Source organism: Serinus canaria, chromosome 4 (assembly GCF_022539315.1).
Source record: "Serinus canaria isolate serCan28SL12 chromosome 4, serCan2020, whole genome shotgun sequence".
In the NCBI taxonomy this organism is placed as follows: Eukaryota; Metazoa; Chordata; class Aves; order Passeriformes; family Fringillidae; genus Serinus; species Serinus canaria.
In genome coordinates this window covers 69249785-69271185 of record NC_066317.1, presented here as the reverse complement: position 1 = coordinate 69271185, position 21401 = coordinate 69249785, and the positions used below count along the sequence as shown (strand labels likewise).

Here is a 21401-nt window from a genome sequence, read left to right as displayed (position 1 = left end):
GAAGATTAAAATGTTTCACTAACTTCATTTATATATATATATATTTTTTTTTTTCCCTAAGACTACTCTGTTTGGAACAGGCAGCAGCTTTGTAAATCATTTTTAAGAGAGCTGATGATTATTCTTAGTGGATACAAGATTGCTGCCCTTTTATGGGGGGAAAAAGCTCCTTTCTGGGCACCATTTAAATCCATGGCAAGATTCCTTTTGCTTTCCAGAAGAATAGGCAAGAACCCTGTGGGAATAAACTGGGAAGGATTGGGATGGGTGAGGTCAATAATGACTGGAGTAATTTCATCCTGACAGCTATTCAGCATTACTGGAATGAACTTGCTCTGTCAGTCTGGCCATTAGCAGAGCAATTCTTCACAAAAGCCAGGAACCTCAGTGACAGCCCTGGCACAGCTCAGGCACCAAACCCACGTGGCACCAAATTTCCACTGAACATCCAGGGAGATTTCTCCTGGCTCAGGGCTTTTCACACATCTTGTTGCAATTCTTTCTGCTGCACCTTTTTGGCAGAAATCTGCAGCTCTCAGCCTTCACAACTCCTGGCTGACCAGGCTCTGTGCTGGAAACATTTCTTTATCATACCTTGCAGTCCTCTGTATCTCTTTATTAATAAATTTGGTTCTGAATTGGATGCAAGTAGCCAAGTACAGCTACTGGAGTGAAGCACAAGGCTTGGGGTGAGGATATTGAATTAATATCATCAGAGCTGCTGGTGGACTGCATGGAGCCAAAGAGAGAGAGCAGGAAAAGAAAATATTTCAAACTTTTGGGCAGCTGTTAATCTGTGAGTTTACTGTGATGACAGTGTGCAAGAATTGGATCTGGGGGGTGTGGAAGAGAAGGAAAGGAGCAGGAAGAGCATCAAAACATCCAGGGAGATTTTATTGCAGCCTTGCAGTACCTAAAGAGGGCTCAAAAAAGGAATAGAACGACTTTTTACATGGGTAGAAGGTGACAGGAGACAGAGAAGGGTTTTAAGCTAAAAGAAGAGAGATTTAGATAAGATGTGAGGGAAAATTCTTCCCTGTGAGGGTGCTGAGCCTTGGCACAGGTGCCCAGGGCTGCCCCTGGATCCCTGGAAGTGTCCAAGGCCAGGTTGGAGCACCCTGGGCTAGTGGAGGGGGTGGGAATGAGATGATTTTTAAGGTCCATTCTGAGTCAAACCATTTCAAGACTCCATGAAAAGGAGTCCTGAGTGCTTTGACCAACCTGAAGCTGTTGAAAGCACATTCTCACAGAGAAGAAATCTCTGTATTTTCCATCCTCTGAGCAAGGCCCATCTGTGGTGAAAGAACAGATGTTTTTTGCTGGATGAGGAGCAGGAGCTGCTGTGATTTCTGTCTGTTGAAGGTGTTTGGTTTTGTCTCCAGGTATGAGGGCAGATATGGGGCTGGGCCCGTGTTCCCTCCCATGGTTCAGATCTGTGTGTGGTTCAGCCGCCCTCTGGAGAAAACAAGATTTGTCACCAAGTGCAAAGGTACCAATGAACTTTGCCTGACTTGATTGAAATCCAAGTTTGGGATGCTGAGGGATGGAGGGGAAGGAAGGCACTGACGTAACACAGTTATTTAATCACTGCTGAAGTTAACTTCTAATTGAAAACTCAGCTTTCCTTCCTAAAAGTACAGTAAATTCTGTTCCTTAGTGTCAGCTCTGGAAAATTGTCCCATGATTTTTGTTCAGATGAAAATCTAATTGAATTTTTGGTTTCTAGGACTGAGACAGCTTCCTGTGTTTGCTTTTTTATTTTCTGTCTCATTGTATTTGGTAGTGTTGAAATACAGTTTTATAAGTGACCATCAGCTTCTACTTTTTATGCCAAATAATTGTTTGTAGCTCCTAGAAAACAGGCTCAGCTCTAGAGGAGACACATTACCAAACCTCTCCTCCTCTGCTTAGCCAAGTAGTGTTCAAGAGGAGGATTTTACCTCCCCCACACACTGTGAGAGTTCCTTATGCCAAACACACCTTATTTCCCAAAATCCATGGCAAAGAATGAGAAAATAAATGTTCATAGTGGGACTCCAAGGCACATGGCAGCTTTTCCTCTGGAAGCCCTGGGATGTGGATTAGGGATCAGCTGCACAGGTTTTACCAGAAGCCCCACCAAGGAGAAGAAAAAGAAGTTGAGATAATCTGTTTATCTTCTGTTTCAAACAGCAATCAAGTCGTTGCTCAAGCCAAGTCCTTTTTCTGGAAACATTTATCACATCATGGGCAAAGTGAAGTTTTCAGGTAAGGGCAAATTGCTCTGAGGTGTTGTGATCACACTGCACTTTGGGGGTGTTTAAAGAAGTATTTCTGTCCTGGCTTCTGTCTGCACAGTTCCATTATAGACCTGAGTTTGCTTTATCAATCCTTTAAATTAAATGTCTGGTGGTGCTGTAGCTGCCTTCTCAGCTAAAGAGGACATCAAATTCCTGGGTTTAAAGGCATTTCAGATAAAGCCAGTTCCAAGGACTGGAATTTTGGTTCTGAAAGATCAAAAGGGTAAGAACTGTCTGTCATGGACCCTGCAGTCCAAACCTAAGAGGGGCTTGGGGGTTGCCATGGGGGTTGCAATCCCCCCAGGGCATTCCTGCCATGAGGGATCAGGAGGAGAGGTCCTGGGCTGGTGCAGAATTAACCTGGATGAGAGAAGAGCTTTCCTGCCTGCCATTGTCTCACTGTGTTGATTTTAGATTAAATTAGCAATTATCAGGCCCTTCCTTCTGTCTTCTCCTTGTTAGATGCTGACAAAGTCATTGAAGTGTGTCACAACACAGCAGCAAATTCCCTCAGCCTGGTGCCTGTTCCAGAGGGCCCAACTCCTCCTGATTCCAGAAATGATCCCAGAGACTGCGGCAGTCAGCAAGAATATTTCCTTGTGTTCATTGGCTGCTCCCTGAAGGAAGAGGACATCAAAGATTGGCTCAGAGAAACTGCAAAACAGGTTTGTGGGCAGGTTTCCTTTTGTTCAGTGCTTGGCATTTCTTAACAACCAAAGGAAAAATCTGAGTGGCTCAGGGAAACATTTGGGTTTCTTAATTAATCTCTTTTTATTTTTTTTTTTTTCTTCTACCAAGGTATTGACATTCTAGGGTGCAAATGGATTTCAGGAAGGGGACTAAGAGTTTACAAATGTGTGTTGTAATCTCTGTATTGTTTTAGTGCTTGCTACAGCTTATTCATGGATTGATTTGCTCTTGAATGCTTGAGCACATGGATTATGTCCAGGATAAACACAGGGTGATTTAGCTGAGCTGTGATTGCCAAGGGCTGAAGTGTGCTGTGAAATAAATCTTCTTCCAGTACCTGAATGCTGGCAAAGCTGAAAATTTGTTTTGATTCACTAAATTAAACCTCCTTGGAAGTAATCCACTGAAATGGAGGGGAGAGTCCTGTTCATTTTGTCATCTTTAATTAGTGGATTTCTGCATGGCTGATGTATCCATGCAGTGAGGAGCAGGGAGCAGGGAATGTGGCTGTTGCAGGGAGCTCAGAAGGCAGAGTTTGCACAGAGGGATTGCCACAGCTGATTGACAGAATCACAGATCCATAAAATCCTGCAGTGGTTTGGCTTGGAAGGGACCTTAAATCCCATCCAGTTCCACCCCACTGCCACGGGCAGGGCCACCCTCCACCATCCCAGATTGTTCTAAACCCTGTCCATCCTGGCCTTGGACACTTCCAGGGATCCAGGGGCAGCCACAGCTTCTCTGGGCAACTTTCTGGAACATTTATAAGTTAAGAAAATACTCCATGTTAGTTCTGTATGGATTAGGATTTGCACAGTGTCTCCCTGCAAAAATTTGTTTCCTGCAGACTGTGGCTGGAGCAGTTGCTAAGGTTCCAAGATTTCTGAGGTTTTTGAATTTCTGAGATGCTCAGGTTCTCATCTTCTGTTCCCCTGTGTTAATTCAGGGAATTAATCCATTTTCTGTGCCGATTATCTCATGCTCTGTACTTACCACAGGGGGAAAATATGGAGACAAATGCTTTGCCATGTAAGAAAGCTCTTTGTGGAATACTACTTAAATTTTATGAAAACTTGGAACTTAAATGCTTATCTCAAGTGTGAAGTGTTTCCTCTTTGAGCAATTCAGGACTATAAACACTTTTTGTACAGTCATGGCTAATTGAGGGTTTCAGATAGCTCTAAGAGTTGCCACATGCTGCAGGAAAGAAAGGGATTACAGAATTTCTCAGGCTCAAAACGAAGTTGTTTTTCTGTTCCTGTGCCAGCTTTCTTACAGTAAAGCTGTATTTAAATTGTCTTGTTTAAAATACTTACAGAATTTCAAATTTCTGAGTGTTTTCTGTTAAGATCAGTGAATTTTTACCTTTGTTTTCAGAACATAGTTGTGAGTGCCTTCCTGGAACTGAATAATTTAATTTTTTTTTAAAGTGGTTTGGGTTTTTTTATTTTTATTTATTTTTTTAACCAACTAAGCTGTGGTATCACATTATCACTGTAGTCACATAACTGGAATCTTCCTTTCCACACAGAAACCTCAGAGGAAAGCCCTGAAAACCAGAGGAATGTTAACCCTTCAGGAAATCAAAAACATCCACGTGAGTAGAAGCAATGATTTACAAACCCTTCTTTTGGCTGATTTCCCTTCCATATCCATCTGGATGACAGAGCACCTGCCACAACAAGTGTGCTGAGCACTAAATTATTGCAGCACTTTTGGAGCTGTCCAGGAGGGATTTGAGATATAAATCTGATCTCAGAGCTCCAAATTCACTCTGGAAAGCAGGAGAAGGTGTAAAATTGCCCATCTTTGGTGGCTGTAATGGCCTTTTAATTTTCTTTTATCTCTTTGAGTTTGTAAGGACTGTCCCTACAGGTGTTCAATTTGAATTTTTTTCCTGCTGCAGGTGAAACGCCACTTGGATCCACTCCCAGCTGGTTATTTTTACAATGGGACTCAATTTGTGAATTTTTTTGGTGACAAAATGGATTATCACCCATGTATCCTTTAAAATGGGGGGGTTTGGGGAAGGTTTTAGGTAGGCAATGAATGTGCAGCTCTGAAATGTTAAATGCCAAAGCAGATATGGTAAAGAACCAGTTCCTTGCCAGCTAAAGCTTAGTTTTAAAGCCTTTCTTGAGAGATAAGATCTCAGAAACAGAATAGAGCCAACAAAACAAACCCCAAACTGCCCATGAGCTCATGCAGGGAATAATTGATGGGCCACAGCTTGTCAAAGAAACATTTTTCAAACCAAATAGTGCTGTAATAGCACTGAATGCCTGGGCACGACTGATAAAACTTCCAAGTGAATGGAATTTGATGTGTGCACACACTCAAGTGAAAACAATCCTATTTTTGTCCTCAGTTTGACCCTGGGATTCCTTGCCAAGGTTCCTCTTGTCCTTGGTCACCACCTGGGGACCTGGGTCAGTGGTGGCCATGGCAGTGCTGGGTTAACAGCTGCACTTGGTGATCTCCAGCCTTACTGATTCTGTGATTCTCTCATTTCATAACTTCCTTTTGCTTTTGGTCTTTGCTCATCAACTTCCAAATTGGTTTTATATTCCCAGTTTACTTTTCACGGTAACTTCTCCAAACTTGGTAAAAATCCAGGGATGCTGCTTTGGAATAAGAACAGAGTTATTTTCTGTGCTCTGTGGGACAACTTGAAAATTTTAAACAAATTGATTTCTGTCTGCAGGACACAAAACCCAACAAAACTTGGACTTCACTGGAAAATTCTTGATGCCCCATTCCTGGCAGTGCCCAAGGCCAGGTTGGATGGGGCTTGGAGCACCCTGGGACAGTGGGAGGTGTCCCTGCCCATGGCAGGGGGTGGGATGAGGTGGACTTTAAGCTCCTTCCAGCCCAAACCATTCCAGGATTCTTCACTCCACCTCCCCCTTGGTGTTTGGCAGGGAAAGCTGCAGGCCTGGTTAAGCCTTTCTGGAGGATTTGAGTTTTGGGCTGAGTTTTAGACTTGTGCTTCAGCAGAACAGCTGGGAATGTGTTCACAGAGTCCCAGAATGGTTTGGGTTGGAAGGGAGCTTGAAGCTGATCTCATTCCAGCACCTTCCAGGGATGGGGAGTCCAAAACCTCTTTGGGCAAGCTGTGCCAGGGCCTCACCACCCTCCCAGGGAAGAATTTCTTCCTAACTTCCCATTTAACCCTGCCATGGTTTTGCTGTTCTTAGATCTTCTCCTGGCTGGGAAATATCCCTTGTGCAGTTCCTTTATTCCCTGAGTTGGGGTAGCTCTGCTGTAGAACTTCCAGAAAGTAATAAATGGAATTTCTACTTTCACTGAGTGTCCCAGAACCTGCACTTCCTTCAAACCTGGATGTTCTTTTCTACTAAATTCCACTTGCACAAATGTTCTTCCTTCACCTTTCCCAACCAGTAATGGACCAGTTCATGAATGATTACTTGGAAGAAGCCAACAGGGAAATTGAGAAGTACAACAGGGAGCTGGAGGAGCAGGAGTACCACGACCTCTTTGAGCAGAAGATTTAAGCACGTGGATGTTCCTGAGTGTTCCTGTCCTTGTGTCAGGAACCAAAAATGCTCTTTTGTCCTTCTGGCTCCCAAGAAATCGAGTGAAATGTCTGTTTTCAGCACTCCTTCCCAAACTAAGGGATTGTTCCCCTAAGGTTGGCATTTAACATGGTAACTGCTTAGCTGTTTGTACTGTCAGGATTGCTTCCACTTCACCTTAATTCCAGACTGTACAAAGCATCACCTGGAATCTCTGGCTTGTGGTGGAAACGTGGGAAAAAGAAGAAGAAGGAGGAGAAAAGAAGCAAAACTGGATTTATTTCCTAAAAAAGGTCAGAATGTAATTGTGAAATTGGGCCAAGGTGCAGATATCAAACAGTCCCTGGGCCTCCCTTGGACATCGTTGCACAGGGGGGAGCTCAGGATGTGGGATTGGGGTTCCCAAAGTGAGAAATGGGGGAACAGCCTCCCAAGAGTCCCCAATCCCAGATTTTTTTGGGTGTTCCCAATGCAAAAATGGGGGAGTAATTTAAAAAAGTAAGAGAGTCCCTAATCCCACAGCTGCTGGGATGTTCCCAAAGCGAGAAATGGGGGAACAATGAGGAAAACTCAGAAAAGTCCCTAATCCCACAGCTCTTGGTGTGTTCCCAAAGTGAGAAATGGGGGAACAATGGGGAAAACTCAGAACTGAGTCCCTAATCAACAGCTGTTGGGGTGTTCCTAAAGTGAGAGGTGGGGGAAAACTTTCTCAGAGTCCCTAATCCCACAGTTGTTAAGATGTTCCCAAAGCAAGAAATATGAGAATGGTTCAAAAACTTAGAATCCCTGAATCTGCAGCTCTTGGGGTGTTCCCAAAGCGAGAAATGGGGGAACAGTGGGGAGAACTCAGAACTGAGTCCCTAATCCCAGAGCTGTCAGAGCATTCCCAAAGTGAGAAATGGGGGAATATGAGCACCTGATCCCACAGTTGTTAGAATGTTCCCAAAGTGACAGTTGGGGGGACAGTGGGAAAAATAGAGGAATCCTTAATCCCAGAGCTGTCAGGATGTTCCCAAAGTGAGAAATGGGGGAACAATGGGAAAAACTCAGAAGAGTCCCTAAATGACAGTTGTTAGGATGTTCCCAAAGCGAGAAATGGGGGAACAATGGAAAAACTCAGAACTGAGTCCCTAATCCCACAGCTCTTGGTGTGTTCCCAAAGGAAGAAGTGGGAGAATGATGAAAAAATTTAGAATCCCTGAATCTGCAGCTGTTGGGATGTTCCCAAAGCGAGAAATGGGGGAACAGTGGGGAGAACTCAGAACTGAGTCCCTAATCCCAGAGCTGTCAGAGCATTCCCAAAGTGAGAAATGGGGGAGTGGGAAAAGCTTGGATGAGCACCTGATCCCACAGTTGTTGGGATGTTCCCAAAGTGAGAAATGGGGGAACAGTGGGGAAAACTCAGAACTGAGTCCCTAATCCCAGAGCTGTTGGGGTCTTCCCAAAGTGAAAATTGTAGAAACAGTGGGAACAACTCAAAGGAGTCCCTAATCCCAGAGCTGTCAGGCTGTTCCCAAAGTGAGAAATGGGGGAACAGTGGGGAAAATTCAGAATTGAGTTCCTAATTCCAGAGCTGCTGGTGTGTTCCCAAAGCAAGAAATGGGAGAATGGTTCAAAAACTTAGAATCCCTGAATCTGCAGCTCTTGGGATGTTCCCAAAGTGAGAAATGGGGGAACAGTGGGGAGAACTCAGAACTGAGTCTGTAATCCCAGATCTGTCAGAGCATTCCCAAAGTGAGAAATGGGGGAATATGAGCACCTGATCCCACAGTTGTTAGAATGTTCCCAAAGTGACAGATGGGGGGACAATGGGGAAAACTCAGAACTGAGTTCCTAATTAACAGTTGTTGGGATGTTCCTGTTCCCAAAGCAAGAAATGGGGGAACAGTGGGGAAACTCAGAATTGGGTCCCTGATCCCGCAGATGTTGTTGTGTTCCCAAAGTGAGAAATTGGGGAACACTTTCCAGAGTCCTTAATCCCAGAGCTGTCAGGGCAATCCCAAAGGGAAAATTGTGGAAACAGTGGGAACAACTCAAAAAAGTCCCTAATCCCAGAGCTGTCAGGGTGTTCCCAAAGAGAGGGAAGAGGGAACGCTCCCACCCCCACCTGTGCCAGGGCTCAGCCCATCTCAAACTCAGCACAGTTTGAGTCTGCACTCGAAATTCTGACTTTCAAGAAAAGCTATTTATACATTTCAGGGTGAAACCAGTGGAGAAATCTTAATTTCTTCCCAGTGCTCTCACTGGGATTCTGGAAAATATTTCCTGGTTGGCTGCAATGTGCACCTTGCTTAGATTATCCCTGGAGGATTCCTATTGCAATCCTTAAAATTAGGCAAGGCAAGGGGGAGATTCTTCAGCTAAAGAATTCCTTTCCATGAAGAGAAATGATTTCCAAAGGTAAAAAATAGCAAAGGATGTTACTTGAAAGAGGCAGGAACTTGTTTGTGGAGCTTCCAGAAGAGTTTGCACGCCGTAACATTTCACTGTGCTGGTGAGAAATCAGCTTTTGAAGGACTTGCAACAGAATTTTCATAGTTCCTACATGACAGAGCAGGAATGCTGGCAGCCTGTGCTGACTTAATTCAGAATCATTTTAAAGGAGGCTTTATAAATCCCTGCCTGAAGGATTATAAAGTACCTTAGCAGCTACTTACAGGTAATTATTGGAGTTTATTTGAATAAGCAGATTATTGTAGCATGCATGTGTTCAGAATTTAGGTGAGAGCAGCCCAGCAGGAATTTTTTATTTTCATATTCCTTTGCCTTAGGGACAGCTCAATCTTTTACTGCAACTGCAGCTTTTCTTTCTGACCAGATGTTTGTGATACAGCAAGAAATGGAACGAAAAATCTCTTGCAGGACACTTAAAATACTTCAAATGTGTCTGCACAGCCTCATCCCGAGGCAGGAAAATGAGATTTAACCCCTGCCATCAAACCTGAGGCTAAATTAGAGTTTATCCTTTGCTAAGGAGATGTATTTTTTACCTTTGGAATATGAAATAAGTGAAATTTCAGTGACCTGAAACACATTTTAGGTCTTCATGGCTGGCTGCCTGTCCTGTGAGTGTTGCACAGTGCAGAGCTGGAATTCCAGGTGCTGCAGGCTGGGATAGAAATATTGATAAGGTTTCATTCCTTGCTTTCCTCCTAGATTTAAAAAGCTGTCTGAAGACTTTAATATTTTATTTTCTTTTTTTTTTTTTTTGCACACCACGAGACTTTATATAAAAGCTACTTGTAATCCTGTTAGAGGCCAGTAAAAGCCAGCAATTAGTTTGTGTTTTTAGGCTTTCCTGGGGTATTCCCTGGATCACAAGTGTGGAGCATCCTGATAAAGCTCGTGAGTTTTATCTATGCATGGCTAAATTTTAGTCTTAATATCCTGTAGTGCCTGTAGAGCAAAGGTAGCTAGCAGTGGGTTTGGGGGGCTGCCAGGGGTTTACAGCTCAATCCAGTTGGTTGCACGAAATGATTTCACAGCCCAGAATTTTTAGGAATCTCCAAATTCTGGTGGTGGAGCTGCAATCCAAAGGGGCATTAGGAACCTGAGCTCCAGTTGGAATTGCTTTGCCAAGGAGCTCAGTGTAAACCCAGCTGTTCCAGTGCCAGTTCTCTCACCTGCAAAGCCATATTTTATAGAGTAGTGGGATGTGATGTGGGAAGAAATTCCAGTGGTTGGGACAGCAGGCACGTGGTGGAGGCTTTGTCTCAACTCCTGAGTGGGTACAGAGTAGATTTAAGTGCAATTGATTGAGAATAGATGAAGATGCTGTAGCTGATTTTTGCTCTGCTGAACTCTTTTTAAGAACTCCAATTTGTGCAGCTCTCAAATCAATATGGATGGGGCTTGATCCAGCTGGAATTCTAAGCCCTGTGAAGAACAAAAAAATGGAAATAATTGGGTTGTGAGTGTGCAAATTGAGCTGTTCCTTAAAAACTGGAGCAGAAGAGCTGGGAACAAAGGCCCAGAACCCTCCTGTGCTGTGCTGCATGTGCTCTATGGTCATAGCTGTGTATCACAAAGACCTTTCACCAGACTGGTACTGGCTCAATTCATGTATTTTGGTATTGAAAGAAATTGATTACCTCAATTTTTATCCTTTATTTTTGAACTGTGACTTTCAAACAGAACAACAATAAAAAATAGAAAAAAAAAAAAAAAGAAAAATACCGAAATAGTGAAACTGTGACAATGGAATCCTTTAAAAGTAGTAGTGCCTTGCAGATGACACCATTTATTCCCAAATAAATGGATGTCAGGGGTTGCAAACCCCCTTTTTTTTTAAAGGAAAATAACGGTTTTGGTGAAAGGACTTAAAAAATTTAACCTAGTGACAAATATTAGCACAAATGGTTAAACTGTTTAAAAGAAAACTCTTTGAGGACTGAGATGCCTGATGCTGCTGTTGAAGAGCAGTTGCTGATTTTTTGGGAGTCGATTCTAACGATCAGCAGCGCTTTTTGAATTTTATTTTATTTTTTTTTTATTAGAAGAGTGTAACTTTTGTACTCTGGTCAAAGCTGTTTGTACTGTATGGAATCCCCAGCCCAGGGGATTTGGTGTCCTCACTCCTTGGAAGTCAAGGTGAGGATGGAACTCGAGGTTTGAACAATTTTTGCTACTGTATAATTAAAAAAAAAACAACAAAAAAGCACCATTTCTAACCCACTGATGTTTGGATCCAGCAAAAGTGCCATTACACCTTTTCCTTTTCTCTTTTATTGTACTTGGAAAAATTTGTGTCCAGGCATTGCTGAGCTTGGGAAGTGCTGAAGAGTCCTCAAGGGGTTTCCACGCTTTGCTGACCTTTGTTAGCAGCTTGTGGTGGTGTTTTTTTCTTTCTCCTCACCAAGAATGAGTGGGATCAGAAGTTACTGAAGTTATAGGATTCAAATGTGACAAACTTAGCAGGGGAACCTGTGCAACTTGAGCTGCTCTGCAATCTGGGAGGATTTGAATTTTAAGCTGTGCAATTTGGGATTAATCCAGTTTTACTCTTTGCAATTAACACACCTGATTGCAGGGAGGAGTTGAGTTGCACGTGGGAGTTCCCTAATAAGTTGGAATTTCTTTTTTTTAATTATTGTTATTTTTTAATTGAAACTTGTCTGAATTTGCACAGATTTAAGCTCTGGAATACTTTGTTATTCTTGAAAAGGGAAAAAATAAAAATTGTGACTAGTATAGTGAATTGTGAACTGTGAGTTGGTAGAACCACAAGGTTGATCTAATCTTAGGTTGTTAAAAATGTACCTCAGAAAGCTCGTGAGAAATTGCTTCATTTTTACCCAACAGCCAGATCCTGATGTAACACTTCTCACTTTACAATGTGCCAAAATTCACTTTTATACTAGTTCTCAATGCTTTAATATTTGCAAGTCGAAGTGAAAAACGTGTTCTTTACAAACACTACTGTAACTTCAGTTCAGCTGAATGGTGTGATTGAAGCTTTTTGCCTCTCCTATTTATTACACAACTTGATTCAGTAAATATAAAATGACCTTTCCATTTATTTTTGTATTGTTTTACATGTTTATACCTGCAGTTTGTGTGACTTTTACACCTGTAACTCAGATGTGATGGAAAGAACCAATAAACAGTATCCATCCACTGCCTGGCTTGGACTCCTTTACTAAACTCACAGGTTCCTAAACTGGAATTTCTAAACTTTGAGTGGTTTTCAGTGAAAATTTTTAAACTAGCAGAAAGGTGAGTTGTTTATATTCAGATCAAAATATAAAAATGTAAGGTTTTGTGGGGTATTTTTTAGCTGCCGTTTTAAGTTTAGAACTTCTTGCTCGAGCTTTTAATTGGGTAAAATTCAAACTCGAAGGAGATTCATCTGCTTTGTGCTGCTGTCTCTGTTTTCAGCAGCTGTGTGTGAGCATAAATTGATATTTACAGATTTACAAATGCAAGGAGGTGCTAAACCTTCCTCCCTGTGCTCCCAGAAACGAGGATGCAGCTTCAGGATCCATGGATCTCCAGTCTGGCTGCCATGGAGAGGGCAATCCCACCTTGCCCTGCTTTCCCTGGGGGGCTGAGCATGAGTCAGAGTTCTGCTGGTTAAGCTGAGCCTGCAGCTGACTCTGTGTCTCTGTTTTACATCACTTTTGCATTTTGGGGAGAGGCTTTGTGCCTCATTTGGTTTTTATGGACAGCTGATGTAAATCCAGCCTGCTTTGCATATTCCAGGTGTGCACATAAAGCAGCAGCTTCTGGGGCTTGGATTTTGGACTGGAATCCAGGAGTTTTCCCTTGCTTTGGGAAGAGCTCCCAGCTGTAAATCAGGAATTTGGGTGGCAGCAGGACCAGGGCAGTGCCTGTGCTGCCACTGCTGGGGCACCTCCAGAGGGGCTGGGGAAGGGTCTGGAGCACCAGGAGGAGCTGAGGGAGCTGGGCAGGGGCTCAGCCTGGAGCAAAGGAGGCTCAGGGGGGACCTTGTGGCTCTGCACAGCTCCTGCCAGGAGGGGACAGCCAGGGGGGTCGGGCTGTGCTCCAGGGAACAGGGACAGGAGGAGAGGGAACGGCCTCAGGCTGGGCCAGGCGAGGGTTAGATTGGATATTGGGAACATTTCTTCATGGAAAGGGTTATTACTCATTGCTCAGAAGCTCTCCAAGGTTACCAAGTCCAGCCATTCCCCCAGCAGTGCCAAGGCCAGCACTGACCATGTCCCCAAGTGCCACATCCACAGGGCTGTTAAACCCTCCAGGGATGAGGCTTCCACCCCCTGGGCAGCTGTGCCAGGGCTGGGCACCCCTTCCCATGAAAAAAATGGAAGTTAAAAATGCTTTGAGAGGCTTTAAATGATGGGGAACCCTCTGAGTTTCATTTCCTAACAGAGATGAGGTGGATCTTCCTGAGAATACCCCAAATCAGGGGTTTTAGTCCCATTTCTTGCTCTTAATTATCCCATTTTGGTCAGTGTGGTTGTATCTGGAGAGGTTTCCAGCTCTCCTTGGCTTTCCACGAGCTCCTCTTCCTTCCATGTGAACTCATCTGGAATTTCTTTGCCTACGTGTCCACCAACAAATGGAGCCCCCAACTCCATAAATTACCAGCCTAATTAAAGTAATGAATTCCCAACAGGAATTGCATGGAAATGGGAGCACTTGTTAATTGAATAGCCCTGGGTTAGGCTCCCATTGTACACGTCCCACAAGGTGCTTGTGTGATCCCTCCTATTGAATTGGCTTAAAATAAACCTCCAGGGCAGTTTGATGTCTTGCTAGGAAAGAAAACACCCAACAGGCAAGGCCTGGAGGATTTCAATAGCTTTACTGCTCCAGGACAGACAGAAAAACAACGAAAAAACAACAAAAAAAGCATGGAAATGAAAATGTGGGTGAGCCATTCATGGTTAGGAATTCAGCAGGCACACAATGCATTGTACAGATCACTGCAGAACCTCCCCACAGGAGTGAAACAGGAAATTTCTAATGGTTCCAATTGAGCCCTCGCTCAACCCCACCAAAACTCTTCCATTTTTCTGTGTTATCAAAGTGAGTTCAATATTTGCTTTATATACATCCTGTTCCGGACTTTGACTCCTCCATACAGCACCTTCCTGCCTTCTAATATCTGATTTATTGCAGAGCCCTTTTTCTTCCAAAGGTTTGGCTTTGCCTGCTTTAACTCTTTATCTTGTCAGCCTTGGCCTCAGCCTTTCCTTGGGCCTCTGCTGGCTTTGGGAAGCTCTGGAGAAAGGATAAAAGAGGAGCTGGAAAAGAAGGAAGAGGCTACAGGGGCCCTAGGGATGGCTCACAGGATTTTTGGGACAGAGATCTGGAATATTCAAGGTGCTTGAGTGCATCAAACCAAAAGTTGGGACCTTAAAGATCATCCAGTTCCAACCCCCTGTCCTGGGCAGGGACACCCTCCATCATCCCAGGTGGATCCAGCCTGGCCTTGGCCATTCCAGGGATCCAGGGGCAGCCCCAGCTGCTCTGAGCACCTGTGCCAGGGCTCAGCACCCTCACAGAGAACAATTCCTGCCCAAGATCCCATCCAGCCCTGCCCTCTGCCTGTGGGAGCCATTCCCTGGGTCCTGTCCCTCCATCCCTTGTCCCCAGTCCCTCTCCAGCTCTCCTGGAGCCCCTTCAGGCCTTGGAAGGTGTTTGAAGGTGTCTCCAGACCCTTCTCCAGGCCCTGGAATGGTTTGAAGGTGTCCCCAGACCCTTCTCCAGGCCCTGGAAGGTGTTTGAAGGTGTCCCCAGACCCCTGAGGCTCTGGAATGGTTTGAAGGTGTCCCCAGACCCTTGAGCTCTGGAATGGTTTGAAGGTGTCCCCAGACCCCTGAGGCTTTGGAATGGTTTGAAGGTGTCCCCAGACCTTTCTCCAGGATCTGGATCCTTCCCAGCCCCTCCCAGCTGTGGAGCTGGATTGGGATCCCTGCCCTCCCCGTGCTCTGGGGTTCTTTGCAGCCCTTGCCCATCCCAGGGGAATGAGGAGGAGTTCCCTGCTCCAGGTCAGGATGGATGTCACCAGCCCTCAGGGAAGGTCCCAGAGGCAGGCTGGATGCTGAAGATGTGTTTCCTGTGCAATTCTGTTCCATTTCCCTGTGGAACCTCTTGAGGTAAGTGCTGAAGCTCCTGCTGTCCCAGCAGACGCATCCCTGCTGCCTTTGCTGGCACAAAGAATTGCAAATTGTGGTGGTGCCTCCCAAATGCCTTGAGCTGTCAGAGCTGACCTGCCCTATTCCCTGTGCTCCATCCTGGATGGACCACGGGATTGTAGGACACAGGGAATGGCTTCCCATTGTCAGAGGGCAGGGATGGATGGGGGATTGGGCAGGAATTGTTCCCTGGCAGGGTGCTGAGCCCTGGCACAGGGTGCCCAGAACAGCTGTGGCTGCCCCTGGATCCTGGCAGTGCCCAAGGCCAGGCTGGACAGGGCTTGGAGCACCCTGGGATGGTGGGAGGTGTCCCTGCCATGGCAGGGGGTGGGATGAGACAATCTTTAATGTCCCTTCCAACCCAACCCATTCCATGATTCCCTGCATTCCCTGCAACTTTCTCCTACAGATGGAGTAAAAATTCTCCTGGAATGATGCAATTTCCCCCTAAAATCTCAAAGGCCCTGCTGTCCCCTGCCCTGTCCCTGGCAGTGGTGGTGACAGAGCAGGGCTGGTAAGAGATTTCTCCTCTCAAAGGCAAGGCCTGGTGAGTGCTGCAGATTAAAATCACTGCTGCAAAGCCAATGCAACACAAATGTTTTGGGCTTGGCTGGCTTTGGGAAGGGTGTCCCTTCCTCTGGCTGCTGTTTGTTTGCTTAGGTGAGGTGGGTGCAAGTTCTAACAATAAACTTTCCTGGGAACACCTTGGGAGAGGTCAGGGAAAAAGGAGAAAGCAGCAGCAGGCACGGGCTGGGATCCTGGGGGGGATGGAGTGGGCACAGAAGGAGTTGGGATGTGCTCCCTCCTGTGAGTGCCTCATCCTCCTCACAGGGAGAGAGGATCATTGGATTAAAGAATCTCCTTGAATTATGCATTTTTCCCCTAAAATCTCCCCTAAAATTATGCAATTTTCCCCTAAAAAAGGGCCTAGGGTCCTTTCAGCCCTCCTGCCAAGGTAAGTCATTGAAGGGGTTAAACCAGTGTGGAGTGAGAGAAGAAGGGAAAATAAAAAAAATAACCAACAAAAAAGCATGGAAATGAAAATGTGGGTGAGCCATTCATGGCTAGGAATTCAGCAGGCACACAATGCATTGTACAGATCACTGCAGAACCTCCCCACAGGAGTGAAACAGGAAATTTCTAAAGGTTCCAATTGAGCCCTCGCTCAACCCCACCAAAACTCTTCCATTTTTCTGAGTTAGCAAAGTTAGTTCAATATTTGCTTTATATACATCCTGTTCCGGACTTTGGTTGGTCCACACAGCACCTTCCTGCCTTCTGACATCCAGGGTGGCTGTGGATGCCCCTGGATCCCTGGAAGTGTCCAAGGACAGGGCTTGGAACAACCTGGGGTAGTGGAAGGTGTCCCTGCCCATGGCAGGGGTGGAACTGGATGATCTGGAAGGTCCCTTCCCACCCAAACCATTCCATCATTACAATTTTAGGAAGGAAACTTGTAGTTTGAGCCTGGTTTGAAACAGGGAGAGAAAAATCCCATGGTCAGGTCAGAGCAGGTGGCTCCAAGCCCTGTCCAGCCTGGCCTTGGACACTTCCAGGGATCCAGGGCAGCCACCCTGTGCCAGGGTCTTACAGCAAAGGGTTTCTTGCTAACACCACTCCTGGGAGCCAGCCCCTCTACCTGGTGCTGGGGGACACGAGGAGGGACAGCTCAGCACCATCCAGCATCTCCTGGGACAGCTGAGCACCATCCAGCATCTCCTGGGACAGCCCAGCACCATCCAGGATCTCCTGGGACAGCTCAGCACCATCCAGGACCTCCTGGGACAGCCCAGCACCATCCAGGACCTCCTGGGACAGCTCAGCACCATCCAGGATCTCCTGGGACAGCTCAGCATCATCCAGGATCTCCTGGGACAGCTCAGCACCATCCAGGATCTCCTGGGACAGCTCAGCACCATCCAGGATCTCCTGGGACAGCTCAGCACCATCCAGGATCTCCTGGGACAGCTGAGCACCATCCAGGATCTCCAAAACTCCATCCTGCACTCGCTGCTCCCTCTGGGATGCAGAATTCAGCTCCTGGGAAGCTCCTGCTGCCTCTGGCTGCCAGACAGAGCTGAGCTCACCCATCTGCTCAGTCTTGGCAGCAGGGGAGGGGAGGATCAGCAATCCTTTTCAGTCCAAGCCTGGTGTGTGCACAAAGAGCCCCGAGGATTCCTCTGGCACAGCCCCTGGTGGGGGATGGCTGCTGGATGGGCCAGGGAGGAGTTTTCCCCCTGTCCTGGCCCAACCTTGTGTTGGAAGTGAACATTCCTGACTGTCTGCAGCCAGCCTGCCGTGGCTGAGTGTCTCTTGCTCTCCATGGAGGTGTTCTCATCCCTTTTGTGCCTTTGGGAGTCCGTCCAGCATTTCCAGCACAATTCCTGCACTGTTGCAGAGAGCTTTCAAAGGCTGAGCCATGAGGACACAGCTTTGGGACTCATGGTTTTCTCCCAGCAGGTTTCCCATTGCTGCCCAGGCCTGCAATCCCCATCCCCACCCCACTAACAGGGCTGTGAGGAGCAAATCAACATTTTCTTTGTGCCCTGGACATTGCAGAGGTTTTGTGATCATTGAAATCCCTGGTTTTCTGCTCTGGGAGTGCAGTTGTCTGTGCAACCCCATCCAGACCTGTTTTCCTTCCTGTTCCACTCCAAGTGTGGGCACAGAGAAGCTGTGGCTGCCCCTGGAAGTGCCCAAGGCCAGGGTGGACAGGGCTTGGAGCCACCTGGAGAAATGGGAGGTGTCCCTGCCATGGATGGGGTGGGATGAGATGAACCTTAAGGTCCCTCCCAGCCCAACCCACTCTGGAATTCAAAAGGTGAAGGATGCTTTTAGCTCTTCCTAAGGAAAACACATTGCTCAATGGGCTGGAAACATCCTCAAGGCTGTCAGTCAGCCCTTGATGAGTTCACTGACACCTGCACAACACTCAAATTTAGGGAAAACCTGTCTCAACCAGGGCATCACACCAGATAAATTATTGTGACTTAATTGAATTGCCTTTTTTTCCTATTTTTTTTTCTCTTTCTTTTGTCTCTAAGTCAGAGGCTTTCAGTTATTTACGTATCATGTGAAGCCAGATTTCCTCCCATTTCCAGTGGAAGAAAAGGGAGCTGGTGAACCCTGTCCAGAAAGAAAAGCTGCTGGGCTTTGGGGGAAATGGTGGTTTCTGGTTCAAAGCCCAGCCCTGGTGCTGAGCTGTTTGTGCCTTTGCTTCTCCAGCAGCTTTCTGCTGCTGTATCCCTGCTGGTTTGCATTGAGAGAACCCTCTGGATTCTTCCTTCCATGGAGTCTCATCCTTCTTTTCCTTGAAGGGGTCACTTGCTCCACAGAAGGGGCTTTGAACTTTTCTGTTGTGTTAAAAATCCTTTCTTGGCCTCAGTGCTGTTGTGGAGCTGCCTCTTGTAGGAAAAAGTGGAGAAAAAAGCAAAATAATGGGAAAAAGATGCAGAGTGAATGCCCTCTCAGGCTTGGGGGGGAAAGCTCAGCTAAGGAAGACTCTGAACACCAAAATGCTCCCATCTGCTGCTGCTTTGTACTTACAGATGATGCAAAGGAAGGGGACAGCCTTGATTCCTCTGGTTAAATCCAGGTCAAAGTGCTTAAAAACCCCAGTGTGAAGTTCTGTGGGGCTGCAGACCCCTGCATGGAGCCCCTGCCCCAAATCAGCAGAGCAAGGAGCAGAAACTCCTCTGTTTTTCCTCCCAAGTGAAGATAAAAAGAGGGTAAGAGAAAGAAAACCAAGAGCAGAGCTGATTCCCTGCTCCTGTGTTGTCTCTGCTGAGGGTTATTTTGGGATCTGAGCTGTGTTTTGTTCCCTTTTTCAGATACCTGAAATGTTCAGTTCAGAATATCTCAGGGGAAAAAAAAAAAAGAATGTATTCAGCACATTTCTAGTAAAGTTACTGAAGTAAAACCTGAATTTAAATGTTAATAACATGACCTGGAAATGGACCCCCAGCCTGGCTGAACCATCTTGTGATGCCACCTTGACCACAGGTGACCAAGCTCTCCAAGGAAAGGAGAATTTCTGCACAAAAACCCCCTTTTAATAGCTAAAAAAAAATTAAAAAATAAAAAATAAATCCATTCTGTTGTGTTTTCTAAGCACAGGTGAACAAAATTCTGGGTACAGCAGCTGAACCCTCTCCCAGCTCTTGGAAAAGGGAAACTGGACACATCCTTGGAGCCTGAGGCTAATAAGTGCAAAATGAGAAAGTTTTTTGATCACTGGTTCCCCTGTTGCTGCTTGAGATCTGCAGCCTCTTGCCAGGAGGTTCAGGGGAGCTTGGTCCTCCCCTGGCTGGTGGTGATTCCCAGGAACAGGAGTGCCACAGCCTCTCCTCCAGCTGGATAACCAGGAATGCCACCAAACCATCACTGCATGTGAGGACTGGGTCAGTTCCCAGCCATTCCTTGCAGCAGGAACTGCCCTGAGATAAAAAACCTACATTAAATATCTCAGTATTTCCCAGCAGGGCTGGATTGGGACACCCTTGGGGTTCCCTTGGGGTTCTCTTGGGAGCAACCTGCAGGCCAGCCCAGGAATTCTTGCTGTGCTGCAGAAGAATTGGAGAAGAACTTCTCCTTCAGGAGGCAGTAAGGAAAATGGAAGGGTGAATTTTGTGTGTGCCATGGTAAATTTGGTGTGTGCCAGAGCTTCACCTCTCCTCACCCTTCCAGCTTCCAGGGTGCTGGAAGCTGGAAAGATGAGGAGAGGTGAAGCTCTGGTTGTGGAGAGCAGGATTTGGGGAGACCTAAAGGGGGTTTGCAGGAAGACTGGAGAGGGACTTTGGGCAAAGGATGGAATTACAGGGCAAGGGGGAATGGCCTTGGGCTGAGGGAGGGCAGGGATAGGTGGGATTTTGGGAAGGAATTCCTGGCTGTGAGGGTGCTGAGCCCTGGCACAGGGTGCCCAGAGCAGCTGTGGCTGCCCCTGGATCCATGGAAGTGCCCAAGGCCAGGCTGGGCAGGGCTGGGAGCACCCTGGGATGGTGGAAGGTGTCCCTGCACATGGCAGGGGGTTGGAAGATGGTCTTTAAACCCCTTGCAACCCAACCCAACCCAACCCAACCCAACCCAACCCAACCCCTTCCAACCCAACCCAACCCAACCCAACCCAACCCAACCCAACCCAACCCAACCCAACCCAACCCAACCCAACCCAACCCAACCCAACCCAACCCAACCCAACCCAACCCAGCCAAGCCAAGCCAAGCCAAGCCATTCCATGGCTCTGTGATTTACTGGCTGCTCTCTCTGGGGTGTGGGATGTGTTTTCCCGTGCTCAGGGTTTGTGCACAGCCCTGTTCCATCCCATCAGCGCACCATCAAAAAGAGGGAGGGGGAATTTTGCTTTCTCTGGGAACAAAACTCCCAACAGGAGCAGAGCCCCAGTAACCCTGGTGACCCCATTTCAGTGGGGCTGGCAGGAGAAGCCCTTTCCTCACGGCTGCACCGAGCACTCCGTGTACCCACGGAGGGGAAGCAGCACAGCAAGGAGGCCAGGAGGACTCTGGTGAGACAAGGAAAGTGCTGTCAGCGTGGTGTCACGGGGTTCTCATCACTCCAGTGCTCTTGGCAAGTCCCTCCTGAGCAATTCCACTCTTTGATACAAGGGGAAGTTGTTCCCTCTCCCCTTTGTTCTTGCCCAGCTTTACCTCCCGTGGAGATTTGTTTTTGTAGCTCCTGGAGATGAAACAACCTCTGAGTGAAAATGCTAACGAGGTGTCCATGCTCGGATGGCTTTGTAAAAAAGGGGTTGTTGTGGATTAAATCCTTAATCCTGTTGGATTTGGGAGGTATTTTTGCCCAGTCTTCAGCCTACCCAGGACAATACCTGGGTTCTGTTATAGAAATGTCCCTTTGTGGCTTTCCTTTGGCTCTGGAAGGTCTCTCCTGCCCCATGCAGAAATTCCTGCTCATCATTTCCTCCCTTTTCCTGCTGGAAGTGAGACTTCCACAGCCAGAGCTGTGACTTGTGCTGTCTCCTCCTTCTCCTCCTCAGGGAATTTCCAGACTCCTCTTTCCCCTGTTCCCAAAGTTGTGTCTCCAGTCTGCTGAGGAGGATGGCACCTCCAGATGTCTGTTTATCTCCAGCCCCTCCTGTGCTCCAGGCCCTCTGGAGACACAGCCAAGCTTTCTCTGAAAAAATATTTTTAACCCTTCCTGCCTCCCACTTGTCTTCCCAAGGCAGATCCCCTGGGAGCTCTCTGAACAAGATTGTTCTCACTTACAGAGTCTCTGGTGACTGCACAGAAGAGCTTAGCTCT

At 46.6% G+C, this 21401-nt stretch overlaps 1 protein-coding gene across 1 annotated transcript in view; it reads left to right on the top strand.

The window, feature by feature from the left end:
* DNAAF9 (dynein axonemal assembly factor 9) overlaps window positions 1-12122 on the top strand; it is a 74072-nt gene extending 61950 nt beyond the window's left edge. Inside the window, exons 32-37 of the mRNA XM_009098157.4 lie at window positions 1383-1489; window positions 2173-2247; window positions 2742-2944; window positions 4501-4566; window positions 4876-4969; window positions 6372-12122. Of these exons, the coding sequence (XP_009096405.2) occupies window positions 1383-1489; window positions 2173-2247; window positions 2742-2944; window positions 4501-4566; window positions 4876-4969; window positions 6372-6484 (658 nt within the window). The 3' untranslated portion in view covers window positions 6485-12122. The remainder of the gene's footprint in view (window positions 1-1382; window positions 1490-2172; window positions 2248-2741; window positions 2945-4500; window positions 4567-4875; window positions 4970-6371) is intronic.
* The last annotated feature ends 9279 nt before the right edge of the window (window positions 12123-21401 follow it).